At 43.7% G+C, this 13,418-nt stretch overlaps 1 protein-coding gene across 2 annotated transcripts in view; it reads left to right on the forward strand.

The window, feature by feature from the left end:
* Positions 1 to 412: 412 nt before the first annotated feature.
* TIMD4 (T cell immunoglobulin and mucin domain containing 4) overlaps positions 413 to 13,418 on the forward strand; it is a 33,328-nt gene continuing 20,322 nt past the window's right edge. Inside the window, exons 1-5 of one of the 2 annotated variants that reach the window (XM_045791982.2) lie at positions 413 to 548; positions 5,309 to 5,647; positions 8,264 to 8,560; positions 9,971 to 10,054; positions 11,404 to 11,493. In XM_045791982.2, the coding sequence (XP_045647938.2) occupies positions 491 to 548; positions 5,309 to 5,647; positions 8,264 to 8,560; positions 9,971 to 10,054; positions 11,404 to 11,493 (868 nt within the window). In that variant the 5' untranslated portion in view covers positions 413 to 490. The remainder of the gene's footprint in view (positions 549 to 5,308; positions 5,648 to 8,263; positions 8,561 to 9,970; positions 10,055 to 11,403; positions 11,494 to 13,418) is intronic. The other variant, XM_045791984.2, reaches the window with a different exon arrangement.

Here is a 13,418-nt window from a genome sequence, read left to right on the forward strand (position 1 = left end):
GGAAAACTAGGTGAATCAGGTTAAGGAAGCAGAGCCAAATTCTAGAATAACTTTCCTTTGGCCCCTATGAGGAGTCCATGTGTAAACAGCTGCCAGTGAGGAGAGTTCACTGCATTTTATTCTGAGCTGCACAGTAGCCACGCGGACTGTGGCTCGTGCACAGCTCACACATGCACATACACACAAGCGCATGCATGGATGCTAGCACACAGGTAGGAAACCCCTCAATACACATGGACAAAGGAATACAGGTGCCACCTCACTATCCGTGCACACGTTTGCACACACACTAGTGGCTGGGACAGAAGTGCCCAGCACATTTTATTGGACCTCCCAGATTGAGGGACACCATTCAGGAGGGGGGAAAGGGAAGATTATGAGGCAGAAAGAGAAATGAAACTCAAAGGTCCTGCCCTGTCAGCATTCACTGGAGTATAAGAAATGGGCTTTGGACAGACAGACTGACTCCTGGGGCCTGCCAACCATCAAAATGTCCAAAGGGCCTCTTATTCTCTGGCTGCTGATTGAACTTGGGCGGCTTTCTCTGAGTAAGTGTTCTGAATCCTTCCATGCAGGAGTCCCTGGAGAGCTTGGCCTCCTGTGATAGATTCCCATGGCTGATCCAGCCTTGGTAGAGCGGAAGCCTGCTTCATTCCTCCTTTCCTCCAGGCTTCCTTCTTTGGAGTGCCTCTCTCCTTCCTTGTTACATGGGATTTTATCCTGAGACTGGTTTTGGAGTTTTAGGGTGGGATAATTTGTGTTCATATCAGAAATGACCATTTAAGAAGAAACACAAAATAAGGGGTCAGATGAGATGGGGAAAAGGAATTTCCTCCATAGGTGTTATTAGCACCGTTGGAGCCTGGGGAATTTGTTGTGCAAGAACTCTTATTATAATTCTGATTTTTCCTCTTGATTTTCAGGAGTTTTAGTTTGCTTTTTGTTTTATTCTGCTGGGGAGGAGGCTTCAAAGTGAGGTTTCATTTCGGCACATTGTTTCCAGGTTTTAGACGATGCAGATGGACACACTCCGGTTGGCCCAGCTTAGACTTCTGCATCCTCGCAGCACAGGGCAAACTGCTCGGCACTGAGTTGCAATTGTGTCTTGTCACTAACCACAAACATTAGCAACCTGTCGAAATTGCTCTGGCTCCTCTGTGTATGAAATGAGGGACTTTGGTAAGACCAGTTTGAACAATCCATGATTCCAGGACTAGACAGTAGCTAAAGTCCCTGGAGCTTTTATAAAGTTCGTAGTTATTTGCACATGACCTTTCAAATATGCTCCATGAGAAAACACCCACATTCCAAGGAAAACAAATGTGTTCTCTCTACCCTTCAAATCTTTGTCATGCTGATTTTTTCTGCCTTTCTTTCCCCTGGAACTACCCGCATTCTCAGGACCCCACCCAAGTAAGGCTTTTCCTGAGCCCTCAGAGCCCCCAGATGGGCGGGTTTGGGTATTTCTGCTCTGAGTTCCTATCTCCCGTGGAGTCATTCATCAGAGAACTTATCGCCCTTTAGTAACTGATCATTTAATTGCCTCTCTCGCCAGATACTCTGTAGGAGTTAACAGAATGAAGGCAGGCCCTGTCACTTTCTTTATCGGTGTCTTCACTGGTCTTTATCTTGTCCTGAGTAAGTTACTGTGTGGAGGTTTTATTAGCTGAAGGTTGCTGGAGTCTATGTCCACATTTCCTGCCACTGGCCGGACACTGATTGTCTGGACTTCTCCAATCCCACTTGAAAGAACCAGCACCTGGAGAATGGTCTGTTTCTTGTTTTTCATTTGTGCCTTTTCTAAAATGACCAATTTAGAAGAGAGCAACTGCTCAGAGTCACCAAGGATCAATCAGGGCTGGATATGCTCTTAAAAGATGTGAAATGAGGCGTACCTGGGTGGCTCAGTCAGTTAAGCGCCTGCCTTCGGCTCAGGTCGCGACCCAGGGTCATGGGATCTAGCCCCGTGTCAGGGGAAGCCTGCTTGTCCCTCTCCCTCTGCCCCTCCTCCCTGTGCTTGTGTGCTTTTTCTTTCAAATAAATAATAAATAAAATCTTGGAAAAAAAGACGTGGAATGAAACCCTTTATTCTGTAAATGGTGAAACTTAAACCCAGGTTGGTAAAGGACCTTTCTTGAGGTCACCAGCTGGAGAAGGAAACCAGCTGGCACCAGAAACTTCGTTGCACCTACCATCCTGGGTAATTTCCGAAGAGGGAAATTGATTTGATGCCAATGATTCCTCTACTCCAAGATACTTTTGTAACAGCAAGGATCAGCTTTTCATCTTATTTCTAAATTCTGAAATGCTTGGTTACTTGTACCAATACTTTAATAATTTCATGTGGCATTTGATACTTCATTGCATGTGAACCTCAGAACTATTTCTGAAGCAAGTATTATATATCCCCTTTGTCTTCTGATGATAATGAGGTCAGGATTATTGTGGCTTTCCTCCAACAGCACAAAAGCAGTAACTGGCAGAATGAGGTTTACAATGTAAGCCTAATGATTGTTGTTCTGCCACACCAAATTGCACGCTTCCTTTTTTTAATATTAATTTTTAATCAGATCAGCGATACAGAAACACCCTTGGTGAGTAAAATAATAGCCGTTATAAAGCTAAAACCCCTTTGACTACTACTTCCAGCCCCAGCTGCGTTCCTCTGATCACAGCGGTGACTGGTACAATAAGTTAGGTGTATGTCCCACCAGACACTTTTCTCTGCATTTACCTTCATTCGTCTCTGCCCTCACAAAAAAATGCAAACTGTTTTATTTATGTTAGCAGATGCTTTTATATTTCATGTGTTGTTTTGAATTTGCCCTTTTCATACATTAATAAGGCTTGAAGTTTTCATGTCCACTGATAGAGCTCTCTCTACTTTTACTAACCTTGGAATGACTATAGGGAAAGAATGATTCATTCATGATTTCTTGGAATGCACATGCCACAGTTTTGCCATTCCCCACGCACGCATTGTTCATTTCATTCACATACACACGAAAGCTGCAGCGAACATTCGCTAATAGGTTTCCTTGAGCGCGTGTATTTTTCTAGGGTGCATAACAAAACATGAAATTGCTAAGGCTTAGCTAGGATACACGCATGTTCGGTATTAATGGAAACTGCCAGATTACCCTACAGTTTGGCTCTACCAATTAACCTCCCATTTTATTCCAGTATACTCCAGTAGTCTATGTCATTTCCTAGCTGCCTGTCTGGCCAAACTTGATACCATTGACATTCTATTTTTGTTGTTGTTGTTCTGTAAAAACATTTTTTTATTATGTTGAGTTAGACACTGTAGAGTACATCACTAGTTTTTGATGTAGTGTTCAATGATTCATTAGTTGCGTATAACACCCAGTGCTCCTCACAATCGTTGGCATTCTAAATTTTTGCCCGTCTTACAGGTGAAATTTACCAGCTGCTCACCTTTCCTCATCTATGCATGCTCTGTCTGCTGTCAATTTTTCTGTCTGGTCCTTTCATACTGAGTAGTAGGATGCCTCCTTCTATAAATACTATGATACTGGAAAAATAAACTGCCCATTTCCAGCAGAAATAATTCCTGCATGTATTTGTTATTAATTTCCCAAATATAGGAACAAGCTCGTATTGTAGAAGTTGTTAATTTTAGGAGCATATGTTCTGTGTCGCTAATATAGGTGAAGGTGGTGCAAATGAATTTCTTGTTTATTTTTCCTTGTTTCCTGGTGGGCAAAAGGGACTTCTAAAGCATTTGTGATCATTGAAACATTTCTACTACAATGAAGTGAAGAAACTGTGATTTCAGGGAAGGCTCCAGGCTGGCCTGAATTTGGTGACTCTTTAGGGTTTGTGTTCACCTTCTTCTAGAGAGGGTTATGTGGACATTCCTGACACTTGAGTCAGAGAGGAACCTGGGACTGCTGGCCCTGTCTTATACAACTTAAGCCAAATGGGTCCACAAAGTTAGTGAATGGAGAGTCTCATAGGAAGTTACGTTGGAGAAAACAAGAAGCAGGATCTATGCAGCCCGGCGGGAGCGGGATAGAGTCCCAATGATCTGGAGCTTCAGCCTAGCTTCAATAGCATTTTGGGGGGGACGTGGGGGGTGCTTAGAACAATTGCTGATGCTCTGTTAAACCAGTGGGCTTAATATTTGCAGCAGTGAAAATGTTTCACAGATTCTCGGAGATGGATGCAATCTTAGAAGAGCTTGTCTAGTGGTCCTCACACACTGGGTGAGTAGCAAGCAACATCAGAATGACCTGGAGAATTTGGTCATGTATATTTCAATGGGTCTTGGCCTCAGAGATTCTGATTCAGGGTTGGACAATAAAATTTGTATTTTTAACAAGCTCCCCAGGTCATGCTGATGAGCAGCCAAAGCTGGGAAAGACGATTACTTCACTTTAGAAATAGTGATACCTTCCATCTCACACAACTAATTTGGTAAAACTAACCTTCCAGCATTTCTGTATGTCCCGGCTCCCATTCTATCTAATTCCTGTGGTCCCTTCCAGTTCTAACATTAAAAACGTTTTCATACTCCACCTGACTTCATATCCTCTAACAACAAATAAATGGTCCAGAGCAATTAATTTCTGTATCCAGTACTGGAAGAAGAGAAGGAAAATGGAATGTAGTTCAAAAGCCTAAGTTACCGCCATGGCATTCTCCGGGCTGGAGGGCAGAGGGAGGCCTGTTCGAGGCATTTGGGTCTGTCGTGCATGTTCGCTGCTTATTGAGACCCGGCGGGTGAAGTGCTGGTTTTGGATCTGCTCATATGACTTAGTGGAATTGGATTAAAGGGTTGGTCTTTCCACTGGAGCATTTTTTTGTTTATTGAATGGTACTCAAGATCAGAGTTTTTGTTTTTATTTATTTTATTTTTAATTTAAAAAAAACATTTATTTATTTGACAGAGAGAGAAAGCGCATGAGCCAGGGGGAGGGGCAGAGGGAGAGAGAGAAGCAGGCTCCCCGCTGAGCAGGGGGATCAATTGATCGTGACCTGACCGAAGGCAGATGTTTAATTGACTGAGCCACCCAGGTGCCCCCAAAGCAGAGTTTTAAAATCAGCCAAAATGTCTTCTTGTGGAGCTGAGTTCAGACACTCATGTGGGTCAACTGTCTCCAGTTAGGGGACGAAAGGGTGTGGAATTAGGGCAGCAGCTAAGGGCACATCAGAATTTAGGCTAAAAAGATATGCGCTATGACTCTTTTCACCTTCCTGGAAGCGTCTATCTACACAAACACCGTGTAGCATATTTGAGAGATTCTAGAACCGCACAGCCTATTTTTCTCATCTTTCCTCACAGCTTCAGCTGCACCAGAGACTGTGAGAGCATATTTGGGTCAGACGGTGACGCTGCCCTGTATGTACCCATCCTGGTCTACGAGCAGAAACAGCATGTGCTGGGGCAAGGGTGAGTGTCCCAAATCCAAATGCAACGAGCAGCTTCTCCAGACCGATGGGGTAAGGGTGCTGTCCAGGAAGTCACCAAAATACGAACTTCAGGGCGGTATCTGGAGAGGCGATGTCTCCTTGACCATCTCCAACACCAACGAAGATGACAGCAGTGTGTACTGTTGCCGCATAGAGGTCCCTGGCTGGTTCAACGATGTGAAGAAGCACATTCGCCTGCAGCTGAGGAGAGGTGCGTGCGCGAAGGGGCTTGTGTCTGTGGAAGGAGAGATCCAGCAGTTCACGGGGAATGGATTCAGTGGGTGGTGTTCGGGAGGCTGCAGGTGCTGAAGCACGAGTGGGCAGATTCGATCTAAGATGTGTCGCGACGGCTAGAGGAGCCACAGTATGGAGCAAATACCCATGGGGGCCAAGAAGATCGTAGAAATGAGTGAGTGTAGGGCACATGGGGAAGACAACCTGTGAATTGCAGGGTCGATGCGCAGGGGGCCTCTGCTTCTTACCCAGGAGATTGTCACTTTGCAGAAATTTGTGTGCAGTGTTTTCAGATCTCCCAATTTTTATGTGCATGACATTGATTTTTGCATGTTGGCAAAGATTAAAAAAAGAACTACCATGTAAACTAAATAAAATGTGTCCATGGATCAGCTTCAATCTGTCAGCCAATAGTTTGCGACTTCCAGCAGAGGGGAAAGGACGTGAGATTTGGAGATAGCCATAGCAGTTTTCAGGTGGCCTTTCCCTCTGTTACTATTAGTTGCTTTTGATGAAATTGAACTCTGGTGGAACTCAAAGATTTGAGCTGCATGGGAGGCATGCAGCCTTCCTATGGTTGAATTATGGCTGAATTCCTACGGTTAAATTATGCTCACAGTAATCAGCTTTCCTGCTTGTTTGGAATGAAGCCTCTCAGAATGAGCTCTGTGTTCAGCCTGCATCAAAGATGGAAGATTCTTGTCCTCTGTTCCTCACTGGGTCGGCATCTTGGGAGGCAGGGTCCTGTGCTTATAGCCACATACTTAACAAGATTCTCAGGTGACTCCAGTGCACTCTAAAATTTGAGAACAACTTATGCGGAATCTTCCCATTAGAGAATTTCTTTTTCTTTTTTTAAAAAAAATTTTATTGGGGCGCCTGCGTGGCACAGCGGTTAAGTGTCTGCCTTCAGCTCAGGGCGTGGTCCTGGGGTTCTGGGATTGAGCCCCACGTCAGGCTCCTCCACTGGGAGCCTGCTTCTTCCTCTCCCACTCCCCCTGCTTGTGTTCCCTCTCTCACTGGCTGTCTCTATCTCTGTCAAATAAATAAATAAAATCTTTAAAAAATTTATTTATTTATTTATTTGAGAGAGAGAGTGGGAGAGCACAAGCAAGGGGAGGGGCAGAGGAAGAGGGAGAAGCAGGCTCCCTGCTGAGCGGGGAGCCCGATGTGGGGCTCGATCCCAGGACCCTGGGATCATGACCTGAGCCGAAGGCAGACGCTTAACCAACTGAGCCACCCAGGTGGCCCATCATTAAAGAACTTTCATACACATTAGTATATTTTTCTCTAAAAGTGACATTGTGATAGAGGAGGTATTTTTCTGATTTATTGAAGTTTTAGTGAAGTTAAATGATGCTAATCCAAGCCTTCTCTTTTCAAGCCTGGTATAACCAGCTATTATTTTATAAAATACTTGTTGAACTCAATATCTATGGGTCATTTCTAAGCTCACTGGAATCTGTTAGAGTTCATTGGAATTTGGCGTATTTAAGAGAGGGTAGCATATATAGAAGAACTGTGGCTGATGAACCCAAATTCAAATGTTAGGGATGAGTGGTGTTGGCATAAACTTATCTTTAATATCTGAAAGAGACTATATTCTCACCCATGTTGCATACTTTGGGCTCACTTTTTTTAGATTTTAATCTTATTTTATTGTGGAAAGAATGCCTAAGATGAGTTCCACTCAGCAAATTTTCAAGTGTATAATACAGTATCGTTAACTACAGGTACGACGTTGTACAGCAGGACTCTAGAGCTGCTTCATCTTGCTTATCTGGAATTTTATGTTTGGGCTCACTTTTGATGCAATTGTTCATTTGTTCATTGGTGCGATGTTTTTGGAACATCTCTCATGTGCCCAACACTGGGGTAGATACTAGATTTGTAGCAGAGAACAATGGAAATAGCAGATTTCCCCTCATGGAGCTTACAGTCTTGTGGGAGAAACAGACGTTAAAACCATCATCAGATAAAATGTGCAGTCATGAAATGCAAGAAATGCTGTGAAGGTAAAGTTTGAGAGTTCAGAACCAAGAAACCTAATTGAGATCGCAGAATATGGGTGACCTTCCTTGCAGCCGTGGCCTTATAGCTGCAACAAGAGGGTTCAGTAGGAGTCGGCCTCATGAAGGGAGAGGTTAGGAAGCAACAGGTACAGAGTTCCTCCAGTGTGAGGTCAGCGTTCAGAAAAATTAAGAAAGGTCAGTGAGCTGGGAAAAAGCAAGAAGAGTCGAGTGGAGACGTGAGATTGTAAAGCAAGAGCCAGATGGAGTTTTGTGGGCCAAGGTGGGGGATTGGGTCCTTTATTTCAAGGTCACGGAGGACCCAGTAGAAAATTTTAAGCAGGGGACTGACATAATTATTTGTCATTTAAAAGATTATTTTAACCAATGTGTGAAGAACAGATTGGAAAGGCCAAGAGCAGAGGTAAGAAACCCAACTTTCAACGGCATTACAGTGGTCCAGGTCAGGGGACCAGGTGAGGGCAGCAGAAATGGAGAGAAATGGCAGATCCCACATATATTTGTATGGTTTCCCTTTTCCTCTGTCTCTACTTGGTACCAGACATATCTTCTATTGGTTACAGCCCCAGCAACCAGGCGCTCAAGAACACGTCTCCCAACCACCACCACCGCTCTGACAACAACCACAACTGTGCTTCCAACAACAACCACAGCTGTGCTTCCAACAACAGCTGTGCTTCCAACAACAGCCATGACTATACCTGAGCTCACGGCCAGAACGCCACTTCAGACAAGAACCACCACTGCCCTCATGACAGTGGCAACTACGTGCCCTCCAACAATATCAACCTTTCTTTCTGAAGCCACCACAGTTCTTCCAACCCCTGAGCTTTCCACGGAAGGGCCCACCCTCACTGCAGGTACATGGTACATTTGGCCGTTCTTTCCCTTCTGTCAGCCGGATGTATCTTGGGTCCCTGAAACAGGGTTCTTTTTACTGAATGGGGCAGTCCAGAGACTTGCTCTTGGGTCTCAGTGTGTGTGTGTGTGTGTGTGTGTGTTCTGGTTTGCTAAGACTGTCATAACAAATGCCACAGACTAGGGGATTTAAACAATAGAAATTTATTTTCTCACAGTTCTGGACACTAGAAGTCTGAGATAAGGGTGTCAGTAGGGTTGATTTCTTCTGGGGCCTCTTTCCTTGGCTTAAGATGGTCGCCTTCTCCCTGTGTTTTCACATGGTCTTCCCTCTGTGAATGTGTGTGGCCTAAACTTATCTTCTTATAAGAACACCACTCATTGAATTAGGACCCATCCATAGAACCTCATTTTACCTAATTACCTCTTTCTCCAAATACGGCCACATTCTCAGGTACTGGGGTTCAGAATTTCAACAAAGGAACTTTGGGGAATACAATTCATCTTATAACTGTGTGTGTGTGCACATGTTTCTGTGTGTGGGTGTCAGTGAGGATGTGGTTTCACTAATCTGTTCCTTTTCTTTGTTTTATGGTTTCTTCCCCCCCCACCCCCATTTTTTCCTTTTTTTTTGAAAGTCAGTTTTGTTTTTTGTTCTGTTTTGTTCTCCAGTTGACCTTCCAGGAATTTTAGAGATATTTATTGAAGAACCAGGAAATGTCAACTGGGGTCAGAATCCAGTTTCAGTCTGCCAAGGGTTAAGTCTATGCCTGGGCATTAGAGATTGAGGAAAGGCCTCCAGATGTCTTAAAATATCCCTTGATGATGAACTAGTTCTACCCTTATTTCTTCCTTCCTTTTTTCTTCCCTCCCTCCCTTCCATTCTGTTCCTTTTCCCCCCCTCTCTCGCCCCCAATCCCTTTTGATCCAGCATCTTGGACCCTCGCTGAGTTACTAGCTCCATTACTTATGGGGCTTATCGAAGCTCCCACCATGTTTCAACCTCTGATTCTGATGTAAGAATATTGGAAAACCATTAAGAGATAACGTGAAGGCTTTCTTAGGTGTCTCAGCTCCCTCAGTAAGGCCTCAGTAGTTTAAATAGCTTGACAATATTGAATTGGCTAATTCTGCTATATTCTGAGTAGTCACCTAAAGTCCATGAATCATAAACCAGGCAAATTTTGTATGTATTATTTATTCTTTTAGCCTTTAAAATAATCATCTTAAAATATGACATTTGTAATTTTCTCCCCTTGATCCTAAAAATTACTTGTAATCCTTGAAGAAAACCTGAAATATATTTAAAAAAACACAAAGACAACTATAAAAATAGCCCTGAATCCCACCACTCAGCACAAACACTTATTTTTTTTTGCTCCCTTTTATTGAGCTTTTTTTTTCTCTTCCAGAGTCAGAAACTTTCTTTCTCTCCAGAGACCCTGAGAGAAGCACTGAGGTGACTTCTGGAAACATTGCCTTACTTACATCCACAGGTATGAGGACACTTGGTTTCTTTTTCTTTTCCTCATTTCTTTCATTGAAGAGAGTAAAGTGTTGTGGAATCAGATGACTAGAGGTGACTTTTGGGTCCTGTGTGCCATGAACCCCACCTAGGACAAATTGGACAGCATTTGTGGCTCATTCATTCTGTGGCTTTGAGAGAGAAAGGGAGAGAGGGAGGGAGAGAGAGACTGCAAGAGAGATTGGGACTGACCTTGGTTTGTTTGAGCAGTTCTTCGTGGTAGCACACGTCTGGAGTGTTCGCCTTTCCATTGCAGGCCAGGTAGCGCTCAGCTGTCGCATCCTAATTCTAAGCACAATGATCTTTGGAGATCCCCTTGAGGGATGGATGTCCTCGCTTGGCTCACTGGCTTTCTGTAGTAGAGGGAGAATTCTTTCATTCATGTGACCTTTCATCCATCCATCGAGCCTTCTTTACGTATTTACTAGGGCCCAAGGGCAGAGACTACCCTAAAAATAAGCACCGAGATTCACATCCATCGGGGTGCTAAAGAGAACTGCCCGTCCTTGGCTCCCTGTTCTACTCCTTTATGCCGGGGGTCTCTGGCCTTGGCTTATTGCCAGGTGAGTTGGAGAGCTGTATAACCTCATGCATATAATGGCCACAGGTGAGTGCCTGGCACGTTAGTAAATCCTCAAGTGGTAGATATTACTTAATGGGGCTTATAATCAAGTAGAAGAAAGCAGACACCTATAGAGTAAATCAATCAATCAATTATTGTGTTAGTACAATACAGAGAGGTAGTGGGGGGGGGGTCATGTGTGTGCTCTGGCGTCTCACTGCCTGGGTGTAAGTCCTGCTTCTCATCTGTTGTGTGACTCTGGGAAAGTTATTTTCTCTCTCTGGGCCTTGGCTTCCTCAGTGATAAAAAGGGACTGATAATACCACCTACCCTGTGTCTCTTTCTGAGGATTAAATGAGAGGACGCGTGTAGATCCCTTAGAACAGGGTCTGGCATGTACTAAATGTTCAGGGGCGCCTGGGTGGCACAGCGGTTGAGCGTCTGCCTTTGGCTCAGGGCGTGATCCCGGCGTTATGGGATCGAGCCCCACATCAGGCTCCTCTGCTGTGAGCCTGCTTCTTCCTCTCCCACTCCCCCTGCTTGTGTTCCCTCTCTCGCTGGCTGTCTCTATCTCTGTCAAATAAATAAATAAAATCTTTAAAAAAAATAAATGTTCAGTAAACATTAGCTCTTTTTTTTTTTTTTTTTTTAGGGCAGAGGTAGTTTAGGGGACAGTGAGACACCAAAAATTAAAAAAAGACAGGTGTTTACCTAAGTTTGTTTTCACTTTTCCTTTTTTTTTTTTTTTTTCCTCCCAGAGTCCGAAGGTTGGGTTCTCCAGTCAACATCCCAGGCATCAACATTAACATGGGAAATGAGTGATTCAATGACTTTTCCTCAGACAAGAGGTGAGGGGCTGTGCTCCTGAGGGCGGTTTTGTCTTTGGCTGTGAGAACGATCAGTCATCTGCCTGCTTGTCTTGGGATTCAGCTATTTTGGTTCCACTGTGGTCACATCCTCCGTCTTCCCACAAGCTAGGATGAAAGTGAAATCTGCTAACGGCATCTGAGCTGGCTTCTTCCCTCCTCTGTCTCATTTTGGAAACCCCTCTGTTGGGATTCCCCTTTTTCTTTAGCTGCTTCTGTCTTGAAGTTAGAAATGCCAGAAAATCATTCACTCGTTTTCAAAAATATTAGTAATTTATGGTAGATTGCACAAATACCGCACTAATGTATTTTTGTTAGGGACGCATAAAAAGAGTAGAAGAAAGTTCTCTTTGACTCCCTGTCTTGAATCCCAGCCCTTCCTCCGAGATAATCACTGCTATTAGTTGAAGATGAGTATTCTTCAGATCTTTTTCTATTTGCTTATGTGTGTGTATAGATATAGAAAAACACAGTTTTGTGTGTGGATTTTTAAAAAAATTCTGTCACAGTGTATGCAGCCTTCTGCATTTTGTTTTATTCGCCTACCGTTATCTATTGGACCACTTTCTTCTCTAGTCCGTGTCGGTCTGCATCATTATGTGAAATTGTTGTGTAGTATTTTATACTATGGATACTTATAGAGTCCATTGCCCACTAGGGGCCACTGAGGTTGTTCTAATATCTCATTACCATAAGTAGTTTGCAGAGGACATCTTTGTATGTGAGTGTCTCGTTAAGTGTCTATGCCGGTGTTTTTCTCACTAGGGGGTGACCAAGAAGGAGAAATGCTAGGCTGAAAGAAATGTGCACTTTTAAATTTAATAGCCATCACAAAATTGTCTTCCAGAAAGGGTTTGCCAAGTTATTTTCCCATCCACAGAGTGCCTGCTTTCCTACATCCTCCTTCCACTCGATATGACCATTTGTTTAATCTTATGCTTTTGTTGTTCTGATTAACAAAGAATTTGAGTGTCTTTCTATATGTTTATTGGCCAGAAAATGGGCATTCTTTAACTCTATGAAGGAGGCAAAGGGACATCACTCACAAAGGCTCAGAAGACCCAATTGGAGGGGAGAGACAAGAGTGAGTGGAAGGGGGATACGTCTTGAAGGAAGACTATAAATGAAGATGAAATGCAAGGGTGAGCTCATGTTGAAAAGCTTTGGCAGGCACCCCTCATCCAGCCGGGAGACAGAAAATCTGGACTCGTTGCTGTGAACTGAAGGGCAGCTAGATGCCCAAGATTTAAACCTTCTTTCTCTGTGGCATGAGGTCAGGGTGGGCGCTATTTTCTGGCGGAAAAGAAGGTAGCAACTAGAAAAATGATGGAGGGTGGGCAAGGAGTCTTCAAAATGTTATCGTTCATTCCATTTAAATCTTGGACGTTCTTACATTGAATTGCAAGGAACAAGAGGTCGTCTTGATGTTTTACTCTCGTCTGTAATATCCCTGGTAATTTCATTTCTCTCGTCCTTGATAAATCCCAGAGGAGAGAGAATCCTCGCAGCCACTAAAGGCTGCACTGCGGAAGAGGATCTTGTTATGAGAAGGTCTATCTCTGTCCTCCTCTACTTATTCTGGAAGACACCAGGATTTCTTGAACGCGTATTATGTGCTGGTGCAGAGGCAAGCTATTCTCATGGGTCACTTCATTCAATTCCTCTTTAGCAGATGCTCATATCCCTATTTTGTGCAAATTTCCCAAGGCCACACTGCTCTCAGGTGCCGGACGCAGGAAGTCTAGCTCTGAGTCCGGTTGTGCTCTTAGGATTTTTTTTTTTCTTTTTTGCCTTGCCTTCCATTCTGAAAGAAAAGGTTACATTCATTTCTTTTACTGTCCTCTCTTCCCATTGGTTTTTGTCATGAAAACTTTGTTATCATAATTGCACTTCCCACCTGCTGAGGA

Source organism: Ursus americanus, chromosome 15 (assembly GCF_024610735.1).
Source record: "Ursus americanus isolate L20-20 chromosome 15, mUrsAme1.1.p, whole genome shotgun sequence".
In the NCBI taxonomy this organism is placed as follows: domain Eukaryota; kingdom Metazoa; phylum Chordata; class Mammalia; order Carnivora; family Ursidae; genus Ursus; species Ursus americanus.